At 45.8% G+C, this 22,419-nt stretch overlaps 1 protein-coding gene across 2 annotated transcripts in view; it reads right to left on the bottom strand.

Moving 5' to 3' along the window:
* Window positions 1-2,056: 2,056 nt before the first annotated feature.
* LOC135558300 (protein THEM6-like) overlaps window positions 2,057-22,419 on the bottom strand; it is a 31,557-nt gene continuing 11,194 nt past the window's right edge. For both annotated transcript variants that reach the window (XM_064992022.1, XM_064992021.1), the window contains 3 exons: window positions 14,132-14,356; window positions 6,762-7,041; window positions 2,057-6,115 (listed from right to left, as the gene is read on the bottom strand). In XM_064992022.1, the coding sequence (XP_064848094.1) occupies window positions 5,987-6,115; window positions 6,762-7,041; window positions 14,132-14,352 (630 nt within the window). In that variant the 5' untranslated portion in view covers window positions 14,353-14,356 and the 3' untranslated portion in view covers window positions 2,057-5,986. The remainder of the gene's footprint in view (window positions 6,116-6,761; window positions 7,042-14,131; window positions 14,357-22,419) is intronic.

Here is a 22,419-nt window from a genome sequence, read left to right as displayed (position 1 = left end):
AATGGAGAAGCTTTGGTGCATAATTTATACGCAGTACACACAAGATAGAGTTCCCTAACGTAAGGTTACCTGCGTAACCACGGTTCTCTGATATTACGAGCGAGACGTCTCACCGTGGAATTCACCAGAATCTCCTAAATAGCTCGGGGGAACCAATCATACACATCTGTCAGGGACAGTCTTCAATACCATCCCCCAGATGCTCTCTCTAGCCAGGCAGTCTTCAATACCATCCCCCAGATGCTCTCTGAAGCCAGGCAGTCTTCAATACCATCCCCCAGATGCTCTCTGAAGCCAGGCAGTCTTCAATAGCATCCCCCAGACGCCCCACCACCGAGGACAGTATGTGCCAATGAAAGCAGAGTGTCTGGTTGGTAGAACCTCATAAATATATGAGGGGATGCCCAACATGCAGATCTCCTGTTAGGAGATGCCCTTCAACAGTGTCCAAGAGGTAGTGGGCCCTCTGGCCCTCCGGAGAGGTAGTGGGCCCTCTGGCCTTCCGGAGAGGTAGTGGGCCCTCTGGCCCTCCGGAGAGGTAGTGGGCCCTCTGGCCTTCCGGAGAGGTAGTGGGCCCTCTGGCCCTCCGGAGAGGTAGTGGGCCCTCTGGCCCTCCGGAGAGGTAGTGGGCCCTCTGGCCCTCCGGAGAGGTAGTGGGCCCTCTGGCCCTCCGGAGAGGTAGTGGGCCCTCTGGCCCTCCGGAGGCTGTCACTCCTTGCTATTGAAGGCCAATATAAAAGATTCCTCATCCAATGAGACAACCGTTCAGCCCTTGCACCGGGGCACCCAGGACAAAGAGTTGGTTGCGCTTGCGCAAAGCTGTCGTCCAATCCAATTATACGCGCAACGCGAGTACTGGACAGAAATGGGGTAGCCTATCCTCTTTCATAGAAAGGCCAGACGGCATGTGGAAAACCACAAGCTCCATGGACAGACATTTGTAATTGCAGCCAACCTTGAGTATGAAGGTGGGGTTGAGCAACAAGGTGACCTTGGAAAAGCCCAAGGCAAACTGCAGACAGGAACGGAGAACTGACAGGGGATGTAGCTCACTGGCTCTACAGACAGGAATGGAGAACTGACAGGGGATGTAGCTCACTGGCTCTACAGACAGGAATGGAGAACTGACAGGGGATGTAGCTCACTGGCTCTACAGACAGGAATGGAGAACTGACAGGGGATGTAGCTCACTGGCTCTACAGACAGGAATGGAGAACTGACAGGGGATGTAGCTCACTGGCTCTACAGACAGGAATGGAGAACTGACAGGGGATGTAGCTCACTGGCTCTACAGACAGGAACGGAGAACTGACAGGGGATGTAGCTCACTGGCTCTACAGACAGGAACGGAGAACTGACAGGGGATGTAGCTCACTGGCTCTACAGACAGGAACGGAGAACTGACAGGGGATGTAGCTCACTGGCTCTACAGACAGGAACGGAGAACTGACAGGGGATGTAGCTCACTGGCTCTACAGACAGGAACGGAGAACTGGCAGGGGATGTAGCTCACTGGCTCTACAGACAGGAACGGAGAACTGACAGGGGATGTAGCTCACTGGCTCTACAGACAGGAACAGAGAACTGACAGGGGATGTAGCTCACTGGCTCTACAGACAGGAATAGAGAACTGACAGGGGATGTAGCTCACTGGCTCTACAGACAGGAATGGAGAACTGACAGGGGATGTAGCTCACTGGCTCTACAGACAGGAATAGAGAACTGACAGGGGATGTAGCTCACTGGCTCTACAGACAGGAATGGAGAACTGACAGGGGATGTAGCTCACTGGCTCTACAGACAGGAATGGAGAACTGACAGGGGATGTAGCTCACTGGCTCTACAGACAGGAATGGAGAACTGACAGGGGATGTAGCTCACTGGCTCTACAGACAGGAATGGAGAACTGACAGGGGATGTAGCTCACTGGCTCTGCAGACAGGAATAGAGAACTGACAGGGGATGTAGCTCACTGGCTCTACAGACAGGAATGGAGAACTGACAGGGGATGTAGCTCACTGGCTCTACAGACAGGAATGGAGAACTGACAGGGATGTAGCTCACTGGCTCTACAGACAGGAATGGAGAACTGACAGGGGATGTAGCTCACTGGCTCTACAGACAGGAATGGAGAACTGACAGGGGATGTAGCTCACTGGCTCTACAGACAGGAATGGAGAACTGACAGGGGATGTAGCTCACTGGCTCTACAGACAGGAATGGAGAACTGACAGGGGATGTAGCTCACTGGCTCTACAGACAGGAATGGAGAACTGACAGGGGATGTAGCTCACTGGCTCTACAGACAGGAATAGAGAACTGACAGGGGATGTAGTTCACTGGCTCTGCAGACAGGAATGGAGAACTGACAGGGGATGTAGCTCACTGGCTCTACAGACAGGAACGGAGAACTGACAGGGGATGTAGCTCACTGGCTCTACAGACAGGAATGGAGAACTGACAGGGGATGTAGCTCACTGGCTCTACAGACAGGAATGGAGAACTGACAGGGGATGTAGCTCACTGGCTCTACAGACAGGAATAGAGAACTGACAGGGGATGTAGCTCACTGGCTCTACAGACAGGAATGGAGAACTGACAGGGGATGTAGCTCACTGGCTCTACAGACAGGAACGGAGAACTGACAGGGGATGTAGTTCACTGGCTCTGCAGACTTAAGGGGAACCAGTAAAGAGGAGAGATAATGGATCTCCATGCTCTGCAACAGCTTAAAGTCTGCTGTGAAATAACCTCGAGCACAAGAGACAAACCCCATGACGGGACTAACGGCTTGGCAACTGGACGTAGGTGACACGCCCCCTTCATGAAACAACATAAAATAGGTGTTTTCCCACCGTGTTATCGTCAAAGGTCATATGACAGGCAGAGATAGCAACTAAATAGACCTTAACAGTAGCGAAAGCCTTCCTTCTGTCCACAAGGTACTGCAGGAAGCGTAAAACCTCAGATACAGAACATTGGTAAGGAATGATCTGTTTTTAGGTCACCATAAAAATAAAAAAAACACCACTTGTTTCCATACAGAGAGCGTGTAGAATGAGCCCTAGCACTCTGGATAGACTCAATAGTCCACATTTAACCTCTCAAGGGACAGAGGGCCATGGCTTCCCGGGTGAGGGACAGTCTCTCAGTTCGCTTTGGTCAGCTGATCTCTGCGTAACAGGAGTTGCCAAGGCTTGTTGTACAGCAGGTGAATGATCTCCGCTATCCACAGCTTGCCTTGCCACCAAGGGGCTACAACCTTACTTTTATGCGGAGTAAAGTCATCCCGTATAAAATATATGGTAGCCCAGCATGGGCACAGGTGTGCCGGTAGAGGCCTTGTTCGGTAAATCTTGGGCCGAGTTAGCATGTTCCATGGCTCCAAAAAATGCTAATTCGAGAACAAAGTGAAACGATGGTAGGCTAGCGTGGAAGGCTAGCGAGTGTGGTAGGCTAGCGAGTGTGGTAGGCTAGCGAGTTAGCACAGTGCTGGCCGGAGAAGCCAATCCCTTTAACAATGTGAGCGCAGCTAGCGTTCGTCACAAGGGCTAGTAGCATGGCTAGCCAAAGGAAGATGGTGCTATGTTGGTCTTGTGATGAACAAAAGTGTGCTTCTCGATCGATAAGCAGTGACGCTAGAATGGTCGGTCTGGTCAACATCGGTAGTGGGTTGAACTAAACGAGAGAGCAAACTAGTAATTCTACCCTTCCAGGTAGAAGAGCTAGTCAGTAGGGGAGCTGGCCTTGCAGCTAAGCTAGCCAATTCTCCTTAGCTAGCTGTTTCACGCTAGCTGTTTCACGCTAGCTGTTTCACGCTAGCTGTTTCACGCTAGCTACAACAGGAGACGAATGAAGAAAAAGCAGTGAAGCGAAAACGTTCATTCTGCATTTTAGTAATTTAGCAAAAACTCTTATCCAGAGCGACTTACAGGGAGCAATTAGGGTTAAGTGCCTTGTTCAAGGTCACCCAACACAAAAGACGAATAACCCATCGCTCGGCTGTGTAACCGTTAAGCCTGTGAACAGGGAAACAGATCTAGTGGTGCTGAGAGCTGAGTAGAACTCCTCTGTGTGGAAGAGAGGTGATCAGAGGGCAGGTGACTGGCTCTTTAGTATGATGGGAGGGGCTCCGTCATTCTCCGACAGACATTTATGATTGGTCCTTCGAGCTACTTAGGAAATTCTGGTGAATCCCAGAGATGTCGAAATGAATAATTGAAAGAGACTATCTCGAGATACATGCACACGTAACTAAAACTATTATGGAAAGAGTTTCATCGGAAAAGGTTTTGCATCTCAGGTTAGGATGAATCCCTTAACAACACCAGGGTCCTCTATCCTGCAGGCGAATGACCAAAGCGCTCTCGAGTGGCCTCATGGGTGAAATGCGACTCATATTTTTCAGAATTAAGAAACATTAATTTTTTTTAAATGTAGAAATCCGGTGTTTCTATGTCAAGCAGTTTTGTTATATTTCAGTATTCTGTGAAGTATATAAAGTGTAATATTGGGATGCAAACTAAACATTTTATACATTTCAACTCCATATCTGACATGGTACAGGTGTCTTTGTTTAAGCCCATAACCCTGTGTGTGAGATGTATTGTTTTGTTTCAATGTAGATCTGTTTAAGACTACCCAGAATCACTCTGTGTGACCCTGATTTAGCCCACTGCAGTAAAAGGTTCAAGCCACATGGCCTGATCTAGGATCAGTTTTGTATTTTAAAATCCTAATGAATAAGTTCCTGTATTCTGAGGGAGCTGTCAGTCATGTCAGTTTAGTTCCTGTATTCGGAGGGAGCTGTCAGTCATGTCAGTTTAGTTCCTGTATTCTGAGGGAGCTGTCAGTCATGTCAGTTTAGTTCCTGTATTCTGAGGGAGCTGTCAGTCATGTCAGTTTAGTTCCTGTATTCTGAGGGAGCTGTCAGTCATGTCAGTTTAGTTCCTGTATTCTGAGGGAGCTGTCAGTCATGTCAGTTTAGTTCCTGTATTCTGAGGGAGCTGTCAGTCATGTCAGTTTAGTTCCTGTATTCTGAGGGAGCTGTCAGTCATGTCAGTTTAGTTCCTGTATTCTGAGGGAGCTGTCAGTCATGTCAGTTTAGTTCCTGTATTCTGAGGGAGCTGTCAGTCATGTCAGTTTAGTTCCTGTATTCGGAGGGAGCTGTCAGTCATGTCAGTTTAGTTCCTGTATTCGGAGGGAGCTGTCAGTCATGTCAGTTTAGTTCCTGTATTCTGAGGGAGCTGTCAGTCATGTCAGTTTAGTTCCTGTATTCTGAGGGAGCTGTCAGTCATGTCAGTTTAGTTCCTGTATTCTGAGGGAGCTGTCAGTCATGTCAGTTTAGTTCCTGTATTCGGAGGGAGCTGTCAGTCATGTCAGTTTAGTTCCTGTATTCTGAGGGAGCTGTCAGTCATGTCAGTTTAGTTCCTGTATTCTGAGGGAGCTGTCAGTCATGTCAGTTTAGTTCCTGTATTCTGAGGGAGCTGTCAGTCATGTCAGTTTAGTTCCTGTATTCGGAGGGAGCTGTCAGTCATGTCAGTTTAGTTCCTGTATTCTGAGGGAGCTGTCAGTCATGTCAGTTTAGTTCCTGTATTCGGAGGGAGCTGTCAGTCATGTCAGTTTAGTTCCTGTATTCTGAGGGAGCTGTCAGTCATGTCAGTTTAGTTCCTGTATTCTGAGGGAGCTGTCAGTCATGTCAGTTTAGTTCCTGTATTCTGAGGGAGCTGTCAGTCATGTCAGTTTAGTTCCTGTATTCTGAGGGAGCTGTCAGTCATGTCAGTTTAGTTCCTGTATTCTGAGGGAGCTGTCAGTCATGTCAGTTTAGTTCCTGTATTCTGAGGGAGCTGTCAGTCATGTCCGTTCTAGGCCCTCACCTGATTCAACTAATCAACAGCTGAATGATAAGCAGATTCGTTGAATCAGGTGTGTTTGGGGCCGGGCTACAACAATGTGTAATGTTAGGGCTACTCAAGGAATGTGTGTATCACTTGTCTTTGTCTTCCTGCGCTCCAGTCTTGTCCTCTAGTCCACTCTGGGCTCTCAGGGCCTGGCTGCTGGCTGAGATGAAGCTGATCCAGTGCTGCAGATCCTCAGGGTAGTCGGGACACTCCACCTGAACACACAGAGAGAAGAGGACTGAGTCGGGACACTCCACCTGAACACACAGAGAGAAGAGGACTGAGTCGGGACACTCCACCTGAACACACAGAGAGAAGAGGACTGAGTCGGGACACTCCACCTGAACACACAGAGAGAAGAGGAACTGAGTCGGGACACTCCACCTGAACACACAGAGAAGAGGAACTGAGTCGGGACACTCCACCTGAACACACAGAGAGAAGAGGAACTGAGTCGGGACACTCCACCTGAACACACAGAGAGAAGAGGACTGTCGGGACACTCCACCTGAACACACAGAGAAGAGGACTGAGTCGGGACACTCCACCTGAACACACACAGAGAAGAGGACTGAGTCGGGACACTCCACCTGAACACACACAGAGAAGAGGACTGAGTCGGGACACTCCACCTGAACAGAGAGAAGAGGAACTGAGTCGGGACACTCCACCTGAACAGAGAGAAGAGGACTGAGTCGGGACACTCCACCTGAACACACAGAGAGAAGAGGAACTGAGTCGGGACACTCCACCTGAACACACAGAGAAGAGGACTGAGTGATATCCCATGCATCAAAGGTCCCCTCTCCTCCCTCCCTTCCTCTCATCCCCTCCACATGCTCTCATCCCTTCCTCTCCTACCTTCCTCTTGCAGAGCAGCTGTAGGATGCTCTCAGGGTTGCTACGGAGAACATTCTGTCTGCATAGCATCACCGCGGAGATGAACCCGTCGCCCTGGGAGACAAACCGCTGCTCCACGAAGAATGACTTGTCGTCCCATGCCACGATGCGAGTGCGCAAGTCAAATGCTTCCCCGAAGGCCAGCGAGCGTCGGTAGCGAATAGTGGAGGCCCCCACCACCATGGTGGCCTTCAGGGTCCGTAGGGCCTTAAAGATCCCGTTCCGCATGTAATGGTGGAACCTGGAGGAGGATAAAGAACCAGTACAGACATTACCTACCGTCCGTCTGAGTGATTCTCACAAAACCAGTTTCAAAATGTCTGTAGCAAATTTGAGTTACAGAACCATGATGCACCTGCAAAAAATCAACTGTCATTCTGAGAACTAAGAGGTCTTAAAAAATAAAAACTCTGTACCAAACATGATCGTGAATTCAGTAGTCATCATAGTAAGTACTTAACACCTACAGTTTAGCTTTAAGTTGTAAAAAATATTGCAAAGAGACAAAATGCATCGCATTTCTAAGTAGTTTGTAGTGAAACAATGTAGGGGAAGTGTCTTCATTTAAATACATTTAAATACATTTGCCAGATCATGTTTTTGTTTTTTACAATTTTCACCACAAATTCTCATTTACGTAATATATCCGGATTCAAAGGAGTTATTTTATACAATTTGACTTAACAAAAACCTAACTTATTTGAATACAAAATATGTTGCTTTAGTTTGTCCATAAATCATAAAAATGGTATACTCGGTGAAGTTGACATTAAAATAAGTTTATTACATAAAAGCACACCCAGGATGCATCATCTACATCAGGGGTTCTTAAACTATTTCAGCTCCAGACCCGAGACATTGACCGTCCCCCCGTGACCCAAATGAGACATTGACCGTCCTCCCGTGACCCAAATGAGACATTGACCGTCCTCCCGTGACCCAAATGAGGCATTGACCGTCCTCCCGTGACCCAAATGAGACATTGACCGTCCCCCCGTGAAATGAGACATTGACCGTCCCCCCGTGAAATGAGACATTGACCGTCCCCCCGTGAAATGAGACATTGACCGTCCCCCGTGAAATGAGACATTGACCGTCCACCCGTGAAATGAGACATTGACCGTCCACCCGTGAAATGAGACATTGACCGTCCTCCCGTGAAATGAGACATTGACCGTCCTCCCGTGAAATGAGACATTGACCGTCCCCCCGTGAAATGAGACATTGACCGTCCCCCGTGGAATGAGACATTGACCGCCCCCGTGAAATGAGACATTGACCGCCCCCGTGAAATGAGACATTGACCATCCTCCCGTGAAATGAGACATTGACCGTCCCCCCGTGAAATGAGACATTGACCGTCCCCCCGTGAAATGAGACATTGACCGTCCTCCCGTGAAATGAGACATTGACCGTCCTCCCGTGAAATGAGACATTGACCGTCCACCCGTGAAATGAGGCATTGACCGCCCCCGTGAAATGAGACATTGACCGTCCCCCCGTGAAATGAGGCATTGACCGTCCTCCCGTGACCCAAATGAGACATTGACCGTCCCCCCGTGACCCAAAGAAGACAGTGTGTGAATATAGCTGTATTCTCAGGACTCACCTGCCCAGGGTCACTGTGGGAAACCTGGTCTAGAGTAGTCCTCAGGTCAAGTTAACCTTCCGAATGAGGAGCTCATTCTCTAAACACTCCCTTTAACTCACTTGGCCTTCTCATTACCGAAACGGCTAAAAAGCTAAATTGGGAAAAAGTCAGAGAGCCATTACCTTACCAACATGGAGGCATGAATGGGTTTCAGTGATGTGGTCAATTGTTTGTTGATTCAAATTAGCTGTCTCCTTTTACACTGCTTAAAAAAACAAAGGGAACACTTAAACAACACAATGTAAGTCCAAGTCAATCACACTTCTGTGAAATCAAACTGTCCACTTAGGAAGCAACACTGAAGCAACACTGATTGACAATACATTTCACATGATGTTGTGCAAATGGAATAGACAACAGGTGGAAATTATAGGCAATTAGCAAGACACCCCCAATAAAGGAGTGGTTCTGCAGGTGGGGACCACAGACCACTTCTCAGTTCCTATGCTTCCTGGCTGATGTTTTGGTCACTTTTGAATGCTGGCAGTGCTTTCACTCTAGTGGTAGCATGAGACGGAGTCTACAACCCACACAAGTGGCTCAGGTAGTGCAGCTCATCCAGGTTAGCACATCAATGCGAGCTGTGGCAAGAAGATTTGCTGTGTGTCAGCGTAGTGTCCAGAGCATGGAGGCGCTACCAGGAGACAGGCCAGTACATCAGGAGACGTGGAGGAGGCCGTAGGAGGGCAACAACCCAGCAGCAGGACCGCTACCTCCGCCTTTGTGCAAGGAGGAGCACTGCCAGAGCCCTGCAAAATGACCTCCAGCAGGCCACAAATGTGCATGTGTCTGCTCAAACGGTCAGAAACAGACTCCATGAGGGTGGTATGAGGGCCTGACATCCACAGGTGGGGGTTGTGCTTACAGCCCAACACCGTACAGGACGTTTTTCATTTGCCAGAGAACACCAAGATTCACCAAGATTCAAGCAGGTTCACACTGAGCACGTGACAGACGTGACAGAGTCTGGAGACGCCGTGGAGAACGTTCTGCTGCCTGCAACATCCTCCAGCATGACCGGTTTGGCGGTGGGTCAGTCATGGTGTGGGGTGGCATTTCTTTGGGGGCTGCACAGCCCTCCATGTGCTCGCCAGAGGTAGCCTGACTGCCATTAGGTACCGAGATGAGATCCTCAGACCCCTTGTGAGACCGTATGCTGGTGCGGTTGGCCCTGGGTTCCTCCTAATGCAAGACAATGCTAGACCTCATGTGGCTGGAGTGTGTCAGCAGTTCCTGCAAGAGGAAGGCATTGATGCTATGGACTGGCCCGCCCGTTCCCCAGACCTGAATCCAATTGAGCACATCTGGGACATCATGTCTCGCTCCATCCACCAACGCCACGTTGCACCACAGACTGTCCAGGAGTTGGCGGATGCTTTAGTCCAGGTCTGGGAGGAGATCCCTCAGGAGACCATCCGCCACCTCACCAGGAGCATGCCCAGGCGTTGTAGGGAGGTCATACAGGCACGTGGAGGCCACACACACTACTGAGCCTCATTTTGACTTGTTTTAAGGACATTACATCAAAGTTGGATCAGCCTGTAGTGTGGTTTTCCACTTTTGAGTGTGACTCCAAATCCAGACCCTCATGGGTTGATAAATTTGATTTCCATTGATAATTTTTGTGCGATTTTGTTGTCAGCACATTCAACCATGTAAAGAAAAAAGTATTCAATAAGAATATTTCATTCATTCAGATCAAGGATGTGTTATTTTAGTGTTCCCTTTATTTTTTTGAGCAGTATTTGATTGAGCCTCATTAAAGAAACACACATTTCAAATTACCACGTCCTTTTAGGTCCGTTTCGGTAATGAGAACATTGTTTTCGGTAATGATAATAAGCTAATTGTAATATATAGTCAATCGGTGTGCAGTGCAAGTAACGTTATGTATTTACTAAGACTTAAACATACATGGATAGATTTTGTTGTTGTAAAACAACAGTTATTTAATTAAGTAGGGTTTGTCAACAAATATGGCATGGATAAACAGTTATTTTACTTTAAGTCACAACTGTCAGTGTGTTTCAGCAAAGAGCAGCGTTACTACTTAAAAGAGTATATCCCTCATTTTCAAGTGTGCCAGATTTCAGACTTACCTGTTGTTTATAATAATAATAATAATAATAATAATAATAATATCCTACGGCTGGTTTTGGTACTTTGAACCGTATAGATATGTGTCATGCCATTTGTCCATAGGATCCCATTCAATCCAAAAATATCTAAAATACCTTAAAACCCCAAAATATCCATGTCCTACCTCACCGATATTAACTGTAAACACCATGGATAGATATTGTTCAAAATAAAACACAAAAATACCTTATTTACATAAGTATTCAGACCCGTTGCTATGAGACTCGAAATTGAGCTCAGGTGCATCCTGTTTCCATTGATCATCCTTGAGATGTTTCTACAACTTGATTGAAGTCCACCTGTGGTAAATTCAATTGATTGGAGAGGATTTGGAAAGGCACACACCTGTCTATATAAGGTCCCACAGTTGACAGTGCATGTCAGAGCAAAAACCAAGCCACGAGGTCGAAGGAATTGTCCATAGCGCTCCGAGACAGGATTGAGTCAAGGCACAGATCTGGGGAAGGGTACCAAAAAATTCAGAAGCATTGAAGGTCCCCAAGAACACAGTGGCCTCCATCATTCTTAAATGGAAGTTTGGAACCACCAAGACTTTCTAGAGCTGGCCTCCCAGCCAAACTGAGCTCCAGAGATCCTCTGTGGAGATGGGAGAACCTTCCAGAAGGACAACCATCTCTGCAGTACTCCAGTCAGGCCTTTATGGTAGAGTGGCCAGACAGAAGTCACTCCTCAGTAAAAGGCACATGACAGAACGCTTGGAGTTTACCAAGAGTCACCTAAAGGACTCTCAGACCATGAGAAGCAAGATTCTATGGACTGATGAAACCAAGTTTGAACTCTTTGGCCTGAATCCCAAGCGTCACATCTGGAGAAAACCTGGCATCATCCCTACAGTGAAGCATGATGGTAGCAGCATCATGCTATTGGGATGTTTTTCAGCGGCAGGGACTGGGAGACTAGTCAGGATCGAGGGAAAGATGAACGGAGCAAAGTACAGATATCTCCTTGATGAAAACCTGCTCCAGAGTGCTCAGGACCTCAGACTGGGGCGAAGGTTCGCCTTCCAACAGGACAACGACTCTAAGCACACAGCCAAGACAATGCAGGAGTGGCTTCGGGACGAGTCTCTAAATGTCCTTCAGTGTCGCAGCCAGAGCTCGGACTTGAACCCGATCGAACATCTCTGGAGAGATCTGAAAATAGCTGTGCAGCGACGCTCCCGATCCAACCTGACAGAGCTTGAGAGGATTTGCAGAGAAGAATTGGAGAAACTCCCCAAATACAGGTGTGCCAAGCTTGTAGCGTCATTCCCAATAAGACTTGAGGCTGTAATCTCTGCAAAAGGTGTTTCAACAAAGTACTGAGTAAAGGGTCTAAATACTTATGACAATGTGATATTTCAGATTTTTATTTATAATACATTTGCAAAAATGTCTCAAAAACCTGTTTTTGCTTTGCCATTATGGGGTACTGTGTGTAAATTGATGAGGAAAATCCATTATTGAAAAAGGCTGTTAAAATGTGGAAAAAGTCAAGGGGTCTGAATACTTTCTGGATGTACTGCATATATACAGTACCAGTCAAAAGTTTGGACACATCTACTCGTTCAAGACTTTCTTTCTTTTTACTATTTTCTACAATGTAGAATAATAGTGGAGCCATCAAAACTATGAAATATGAATATGTAGCAAGGGCCAGCCAACGAGAGCATACAGGTCGCAGTGGTGGGTGGTATATGGGGCTTTGGTGACAAAACGGATGGCACTGTGATAGACAACATCTAGTTTGCTGAGTAGAGTGTTGGGAGGCTATTTTGTAAATGAAATTGCCGAAGTCGAGGATCGGTAGGATAGTCAGTTTTACGAGGGTATGTTTGGCGGCGTGAGTGAAGGATGCTTTGTTGCGAAATAGGAAACCGATTCTAGATTTAATTTTGTATTGGAGATGCATAATATTAGTCTGGAAGGAGAATTTATAGTCTAGCCAGACACCTAGGTATTTGTAGTTGTCCACATATTCTAAGTCAGTACCGTCCAGAATAGTGATGCTGGAAGAACCAGATGTATACAGAATGGTGTCATCTGCGTAGAGGTGGATCAGAGACTCACCCGCAGCAAGAGCAATAGTCGGCCCGAGAATTTAACCCTGTGGTACCCCCATAGAGACTGCCAGAGGTCCGGACAACAGGCCCTCCGATTTGACACACTGAGCTCTATCTGAGAAGTACTTGGTGAACCAGGCGAGGCAGTCATTTGAGAAACCAAGGCTGTGGAGTCTGCCGATAAGAAAGCTGTGATTGACAGAGTCGAAAGCCTTGGCCAGGTCGATGAAGCCGGCTACACAGTACTGTTGTTTATCGATGGCGGTTATGATATCGTTTAGTACCTTGAGCGTAACTGAGGTGCACCCGTGACCAGCTCGGAAACCAGATTGCAGTGGAGAAGGTACGGTGGGATTCGAAATGGTCAGTGATATGTTTATTAACTTGGCTTTCGAAGAATTTAGAAAGACAGGGCAGGATGGATATAGGTCTGTAACAGTTTGGGTCTAGAGTGTCAGCCCTTTGAAGAGGGGGATGACCGCGGCAGCTTTCCAATCTTTAGGAATCTTTGATGATACGAAACAAGTTGAACAGACTAGTAATAGGGGTTGCAACAATGGCAGCGGATTATTATAGAAAGAGAGGGTCCAGATACTAAAGGACACCAATACGAAGAAGAGACTTGGGCGAAGGACATTAGACCGGTGGAAATCTGTCATTCTGATGAGTCCAAATTTGAGATTTCTGGTTCCAACCACCGTGTCTTTGAGAGGCAGAGTAGGTGAACGAATGATCTCCACATGTGTGGTTCCCATAATGAAACATGGAGGTGGTGGTGTGATGGTGCTTTGCTGGTGAAACGGTCAGTGATTTATTTGGAATTCAAGACACACTTAATCAGCATGGCTACCACAGCACTATGCAGCGATACACCATCCCATCTGGATTGTGCTTAGTTGAACTATCATTTGTTTTTCAACAGGACAATGACCCAACACAACTCCAGACTGTTTAAGGACAATTTGACCAAGAAGGAGAGTGATGGAGGGCTGCATCAGTTGACTTGGCCTCCACAATCACCCGACCTCAACAGAGTTGAGATGGTTTTGGATGAGTTGGACCGCAGAGTGAAGGAAAAGCAGCCAACAAGTGCTCAGCATATGTGGGAACTCCTTCAAGACTGTTGGAAAAACATTCCTCATGAAGCTGGTTGAGAAGAGGCTTAGAGTGTGCAAAGCTGTCATCAAGACAAAGGGTGGCTACTGGAAGAATACAATATATTTTAATTTGTTTAACACTTTTTTGGTTACTACATGATTCCATGTGTGTTATTTCATAGTTTTGATGTCTTCAATATTATTCTACAATGTAGAAAATAGTAAAAATATAGAAAAACCCTTGAATGAGTAGGTGTGTCCAAACTTTTGACTGGTAATGTGCCTTTCACCGCTCTCTCTCTATAAAACATACAAAACCCTTAAATATGTTTTTAAAGTAAAGTAGTAAAGTAGCAGGCCTATGTGAGTGTGTTCGTCTAACCTGGCGAAGTCACACTCCCGGAGGTATCTTGCGTTATTCATGTGACCCATATAGTCCAGGTCATGAGGTAGGACCCTCCCAGCAACACTCTGCTCTGCCAGGACATCCCAGACCGGGGGTTGGAACCAGGCCTGCACCACCACCACCACCCCCCGCAGGAAGTACCACACATCCAGACAGGAGAACAGCAGCAGCAGACCCACCAGAGCACACAGCAACATCTCTCTGGAGGAGAGAGAGAGGGATTGAGGAGAGCGACAAAGGGTTTGAATTTCCAGGTGAACAGAAGAGAAGTCACAGATAAAGTCAACAACAAAAAACTGGTTTATGACAAGTTTCTAACTGGCTTTTTTGAGCCAGGCCCTCTATATCCTATTCAGAGAGTACCAAATGTTCTGTAAACACCAGCCAGGCCCTCTATATCCTATTCAGACAGTACCAAATGTTCTGTAAACACCAGCCAAGGCCTCTATATCCTAATCAGACAGTACCAAATGTTCTGTAAACACCAGCCAGGCCCTCTATATCCTAATCAGACAGTACCAAATGTTCTGTAAACACCAGCCAGGCCCTCTATATCCTATTCAGACAGTACCAAATGTTCTGTAAACACCAGCCAGGCCCTCTATATCCTATTCAGACAGTACCAAATGTTCTGTAAACACCAGCCAGGCCCTCTATATCCTATTCAGACAGTACCAAATGTTCTGTAAACACCAGCCAGGCCCTCTATATCCTATTCAGACAGTACCAAATGTTCAGTAAACACCAGCCAAGGCCTCTATATCCTAATCAGACAGTACCAAATGTTCTGTAAACACCAGCCAGGCCCTCTATATCCTAATCAGACAGTACCAAATGTTCTGTAAACACCAGCCAGGCCCTCTATATCCTAATCAGACAGTACCAAATGTTCTGTAAACACCAGCCAGGCCCTCTATATCCTATTCAGACAGTACCAAATGTTCTGTAAACACCAGCCAGGCCCTCTATATCCTAATCAGACAATACCAAATGTTCTGTAAGCATTGGGGTAAAACAAGGATAAAATTCTAGTGACCATCAGCACCATTTAAGTGTCACAAACAGAACACTGGAAATTGTACAGAAACCCCAGATATGCTAAACATTGTGTTGATCTAAACTAAATATGAACTTCAGTGATCTTCCATTTTAAATGGTTAAATAGAAAGAGAGGGGAGAGACAGACAGGTGTTACACGAGACCAGCTCTGAAGTAACATGTCAGGTTTCACTTTGGGGCAGGAAAGACAGGGCCTCTGGTTTCACTGACCTTGTTCTAATGGGACTTCATGAAATGAACAATATATTTTTTAGTAGGATTTTTTTCTGCATTTCTTTTTGAATGCAGCCAGCTGGTTGATCAGCCTCCATATACTGCATATGGGGAGGCAGGTAGCCTAGTGGTTAGAGTGTTGGACTAGTAACCAGCAGGTAGCCTAGTGGTTAGAGTGTTGGACTAGTAACCAGCAGGTAGCCTAGTGGTTAGAGTGTTGGACTAGTAACCAGCAGGTAGCCTAGTGGTTAGAGTGTTGGACTAGTAACCAGCAGGTAGCCTAGTGGTTAGAGTGTTGGACTAGTAACCAGCAGGTAGCCTAGTGGTTAGAGTGTTGGACTAGTAACCAGCAGGTAGCCTAGTGGTTAGAGTGTTGGACTAGTAACCAGCAGGTAGCCTAGTGGTTAGAGTGTTGGACTAGTAACCAGCAGGTTGCCTAGTGGTTAGAGTGTTGGACTAGTAACCAGCAGGTAGCCTAGTGGTTAGAGTGTTGGACTAGTAACCAGCAGGTAGCCTAGTGGTTAGAGCGTTGGACTAGTAACCAGCAGGTAGCCTAGTGGTTAGAGTGTTGGACTAGTCACCGAAAGGTTGCAAGATCGAATCCCCGAGCCGACAAGGTAAAAATCTGTCTAAGGAGCTAGCCTCTGGAGGCTGTAAAGATTTGGCATGGGCCGTCAGATCCTCAAGAAGTTCCGTTCTGTGAGCTTGTGTGGCCTACCACTTTGCGGCTGAGCCATTGTTGCTCCAAGACATTTTCACTTCACAATCTCAGTTGACCAGGGCAGCTCTAGCAGGGGAGAAATTTGACAAACTGACTTGTTGGAAAGGATAAAATTCTAGTGAACATCAGCACCATTTAAGTGTGACGGTGCCATGTTGAAAGTCACTGAGCTCTTCAGTATGAGCCATGCTACTGCTTGATTTTAAACAACTGTCAGCAACTGGCGTGGCTATACTATATAGTCTATGGTATATATATAGTCTATGAAGGGGTGTCCTCATATTGCTGTATATATAGTGGATGAAGGGGTGTCCTCATACTGCTGTATATATAGTGTATGAAGGGGTGTCCAGATACTGCTGTATATATAGTTGATGAAGGGGTGTCCTGTATATATAGTGGATGAAGGGGTGTCCTCATACTGCTGTATATATAGTTGATGAAGGGGTGTCCTCATACTGCTGTATATATAGTGTATGAAGGGGTGTCCTCATACTGCTGTATATATAGTGTATGAAGGGGTGTCCTCATACTGCTGTATATATAGTGGATGAAGGGGTGTCCTCATACTGCTGTATATATAGTGGATGAAGGGGTGTCCACATACTGCTGTATATATAGTGGATGAAGGGGTGTCCACATACTGCTGTATATATAGTGGATGAAGGGGTGTCCACATACTGCTGTATATATAGTGGATGAAGGGGTGTCCTCATACTGCTGTAGATATAGTGGATGAAGGGGTGTCCTCATACTGCTTTATATATAGTGGATGAAGGGGTGTCCTGTATATATAGTGGATGAAGGGGTGTCCTCATACTGCTGTATATATAGTGGATGAAGGGGTGTCCTCATACTGCTGTAGATATAGTGGATGAAGGGGTGTCCTCATACTGCTGTATATATAGTGGATGAAGGGGTGTCCTGTATATATAGTGGATGAAGGGGTGTCCTCATACTGCTGTATATATAGTTGATGAAGGGGTGTCCACATAATGCTGTATATATAGTGGATGAAGGGGTGTCCATACTGCTGTATATATAGTGGATGAAGGGGTGTCCTGTATATATAGTTGATGAAGGGGTGTCTACATACTGCTGTATATATAGTGGATGAAGGGGTGTCCTGTATATATAGTGGATGAAGGGGTGTCCTCATACTGCTGTATATATAGTGGATGAAGGGGTGTCCACATACTGCTGTATATATAGTGTATGAAGGGGTGTCCTCATACTGCTGTATATATAGTGGATGAAGGGGTGTCCACATACTGCTGTATATATAGTGGATGAAGGGGGATGAATATAGTGGATGTCCTGTATATATAGTGGATGAAGGGGTGTCCATAATGCTGTATATATAGTGGATGAAGGGGTGTCCATACTGCTGTATATATAGTGGATGAAGGGGTGTCCTGTATATATAGTGGATGAAGGGGTGTCATACTGCTGTAGATATAGTGGATGAAGGGGTGTCCTGCTGTATGTATAGTGGATGAAGGGGTGTCCACATACTGCTGTATATATAGTGGATGAAGGGGTGTCCTCATACTGCTGTATATATAGTGGATGAAGGGGTGTCCTCATACTGCTGTATATATAGTGGATGAAGGGGTGTCCTCATACTGCTGTATATATAGTGGATGAAGGGGTGTCCTCATACTGCTGTATATATAGTGGATGAAGGGGTGTCCTCATACTGCTGTATATATAGTGGATGAAGGGGTGTCCTCATACTGCTGTATATATAGTGGATGAAGGGGTGTCCTCATACTGCTGTATATATAGTGGATGAAGGGGTGTCCTCATACTGCTGTATATATAGTGGATGAAGGGGTGTCCTCATACTGCTGTATATATAGTGGATGAAGGAGTGTCCTGTATATATAGTGGATGAAGGGGTGTCCTCATATAGTGGATGAAGGGGTGTCTGCTGTATATATAGTGGATGAAGGGGTCTCATACTGCTGTATATATAGTGGATGAAGGGGTGTCCTGTATATATAGTGGATGAAGGGGTGTCCTCATACTGCTGTATATATAGTGGATGAAGGGGTCTCATACTGCTGTATATATAGTGGATGAAGGGGTGTCCTGTATATATAGTGGATGAAGGGGTGTCCTGTATATATAGTGGATGAAGGGGTGTCCTCATACTGCTGTATATATAGTGTATGAAGGGGTGTCCTGTATATATAGTGGATGAAGGGGTGTCCTGTATATATAGTGGATGAAGGGGTGTCCACATACTGCTGTATATATAGTGGATGAAGGGGTGTCCACATACTGCTGTATATATAGTGGATGAAGGGGTGTCCTGTATATATAGTGGATGAAGGGGTGTCCTCATACTGCTGTAGATATAGTGGATGAAGGGGTGTCCTCATACTGCTGTATATATAGTGGATGAAGGGGTGTCCTCATACTGCTGTATATATAGTGGATGAAGGGGTGTCCACATACTGCTGTATATATAGTGTATGAAGGGGTGTCCTCATACTGCTGTATATATAGTGGATGAAGGGGTGTCCTCATACTGCTGTATATATAGTGGATGAAGGGGTGTCCTCATACTGCTGTATATATAGTGGATGAAGGAGTGTCCTGTATATATAGTGGATGAAGGGGTGTCCTCATACTGCTGTATCTATAGTGGATGAAGGGGTGTCCTCATACTGCTGTATATATAGTGGATGAAGGGGTCTCATACTGCTGTATATATAGTGGATGAAGGGGTGTCCTGTATATATAGTGGATGAAGGGGTGTCCTCATACTGCTGTATATATAGTGGATGAAGGGGTCTCATACTGCTGTATATATAGTGGATGAAGGGGTGTCCTGTATATATAGTGGATGAAGGGGTGTCCACATACTGCTGTATATATAGTGGATGAAGGGGTGTCCTGTATATATAGTGGATGAAGGGGTGTCCTGTATATATAGTGGATGAAGGGGTGTCCTCATACTGCTGTATATATAGTGTATGAAGGGGTGTCCTGTATATATAGTGGATGAAGGGGTGTCCTGTATATATAGTGGATGAAGGGGTGTCCTCATACTGCTGTATATATAGTGGATGAAGGGGTGTCCTGTATATATAGTGGATGAAGGGGTGTCCTCATACTGCTGTATATATAGTGGATGAAGGGGTGTCCTGTATATATAGTGGATGAAGGGGTGTCCTCATACTGCTGTATATATAGTGGATGAAGGGGTGTCCTGTATATATAGTGGATGAAGGGGTGTCCTGTATATATAGTGGATGAAGGGGTGTCCTGTATATATAGTGGATGAAGGGGTGTCCTCATACTGCTGTATATATAGTGGATGAAGGGTGTCCTCATACTGCTGTATATATAGTGGATGAAGGGGTGTCCACATACTGCTGTATATATAGTGGATGAAGGGGTGTCCTGTATATATAGTGGATGAAGGGGTGTCCTCATACTGCTGTATATATAGTGGATGAAGGGGTGTCCTGTATATATAGTGGATGAAGGGGTGTCCTCATACTGCTGTATATATAGTGGATGAAGGGGTGTCCTGTATATATAGTGGATGAAGGGGTGTCCTCATACTGCTGTATATATAGTGGATGAAGGGTGTCCTCATACTGCTGTATATATAGTGTATGAAGGGGTGTCCTCATACTGCTGTATATATAGTGGATGAAGGGTGTCCTCATACTGCTGTATATATAGTGGATGAAGGGGTGTCCATACTGCTGTATATATAGTTGATGAAGGGGTGTCCTGTATATATAGTGGATGAAGGGGTGTCCTGTATATATAGTGGATGAAGGGGTGTCCTCATACTGCTGTATATATAGTGGATGAAGGGGTGTCCTGTATATATAGTGGATGAAGGGGTGTCCTCATACTGCTGTATATATAGTGGATGAAGGGGTGTCCTGTATATATAGTGTATGAAGGGGTGTCCTCATACTGCTGTATATATAGTGTATGAAGGGGTGTCCTCATACTGCTGTATATATAGTGTATGAAGGGGTGTCCTCATACTGCTGTATATATAGTGGATGAAGGGGTGTCCTCATACTGCTGTATATATAGTGGATGAAGGGGTGTCCACATACTGCTGTATATATAGTGGATGAAGGGGTGTCCACATACTGCTGTATATATAGTGGATGAAGGGGTGTCCACATACTGCTGTATATATAGTGGATGAAGGGGTGTCCTCATACTGCTGTAGATATAGTGGATGAAGGGGTGTCCTCATACTGCTGTATATATAGTGGATGAAGGGGTGTCCTGTATATATAGTGGATGAAGGGGTGTCCTCATACTGCTGTATATATAGTGGATGAAGGGGTGTCCTCATACTGCTGCAGATATAGTGGATGAAGGGGTGTCCTCATACTGCTGTATATATAGTGGATGAAGGGGTGTCCTGTATATATAGTGGATGAAGGGGTGTCCTCATACTGCTGTATATATAGTTGATGAAGGGGTGTCCACATAATGCTGTATATATAGTGGATGAAGGGGTGTCCATACTGCTGTATATATAGTGGATGAAGGGGTATCCTGTATATATAGTTGATGAAGGGGTGTCCTCATACTGCTGTATATATAGTGGATGAAGGGGTGTCCTCATACTGCTGTATATATAGTGGATGAAGGGGTGTCCTCATACTGCTGTATATATAGTGGATGAAGGGGTGTGCTGTATATATAGTGGATGAAGGGGTGTCCTCATACTGCTGTATATATAGTGGATGAAGGGGTGTCCACATACTGCTGTATATATAGTGGATGAAGGGGTGTCCACATACTGCTGTATATATAGTGGATGAAGGGGTGTCCACATACTGCTGTATATATAGTGGATGAAGGGGTGTCCTGTATATATAGTGGATGAAGGGGTGTCCTCATACTGCTGTAGATATAGTGGATGAAGGGGTGTCCTCATACTGCTGTATATATAGTGGATGAAGGGGTGTCCTCATACTGCTGTATATATAGTGGATGAAGGGGTGTCCACATACTGCTGTATATATAGTGTATGAAGGGGTGTCCTCATACTGCTGTATATATAGTGGATGAAGGGGTGTCCTCATACTGCTGTATATATAGTGGATGAAGGGGTGTCCTCATACTGCTGTATATATAGTGGATGAAGGAGTGTCCTGTATATATAGTGGATGAAGGGGTGTCCTCATACTGCTGTATCTATAGTGGATGAAGGGGTGTCCTCATACTGCTGTATATATAGTGGATGAAGGGGTCTCATACTGCTGTATATATAGTGGATGAAGGGGTGTCCTGTATATATAGTGGATGAAGGGGTGTCCACATACTGCTGTATATATAGTGGATGAAGGGGTGTCCTGTATATATAGTGGATGAAGGGGTGTCCTGTATATATAGTGGATGAAGGGGTGTCCTCATACTGCTGTATATATAGTGTATGAAGGGGTGTCCTGTATATATAGTGGATGAAGGGGTGTCCTGTATATATAGTGGATGAAGGGGTGTCCTCATACTGCTGTATATATAGTGGATGAAGGGGTGTCCTGTATATATAGTGGATGAAGGGGTGTCCTGTATATATAGTGGATGAAGGGGTGTCCTGTATATATAGTGGATGAAGGGGTGTCCTCATACTGCTGTATATATAGTGGATGAAGGGGTGTCCTCATACTGCTGTATATATAGTGGATGAAGGGGTGTCCACATACTGCTGTATATATAGTGGATGAAGGGGTGTCCTGTATATATAGTGGATGAAGGGGTGTCCTCATACTGCTGTATATATAGTGGATGAAGGGGTGTCCTGTATATATAGTGGATGAAGGGGTGTCCTCATACTGCTGTATATATAGTGGATGAAGGGGTGTCCTGTATATATAGTGGATGAAGGGGTGTCCTCATACTGCTGTATATATAGTGGATGAAGGGGTGTCCTCATACTGCTGTATATATAGTGTATGAAGGGGTGTCCTCATACTGCTGTATATATAGTGGATGAAGGGGTGTCCTCATACTGCTGTATATATAGTGGATGAAGGGGTGTCCATACTGCTGTATATATAGTTGATGAAGGGGTGTCCTGTATATATAGTGGATGAAGGGGTGTCCTGTATATATAGTGGATGAAGGGGTGTCCTCATACTGCTGTATATATAGTGTATGAAGGGGTGTCCTGTATATATAGTGGATGAAGGGGTGTCCTCATACTGCTGTATATATAGTGTATGAAGGGGTGTCCTGTATATATAGTGGATGAAGGGGTATATAGTGTATGAAG

This window comes from Oncorhynchus masou, chromosome 17 (assembly GCF_036934945.1).
Source record: "Oncorhynchus masou masou isolate Uvic2021 chromosome 17, UVic_Omas_1.1, whole genome shotgun sequence".
NCBI classification, from domain to species: Eukaryota; Metazoa; Chordata; class Actinopteri; order Salmoniformes; family Salmonidae; genus Oncorhynchus; species Oncorhynchus masou.
Note: the sequence above shows the minus strand (reverse complement) of the source record. Positions and strands in the feature narration are given on the sequence as shown.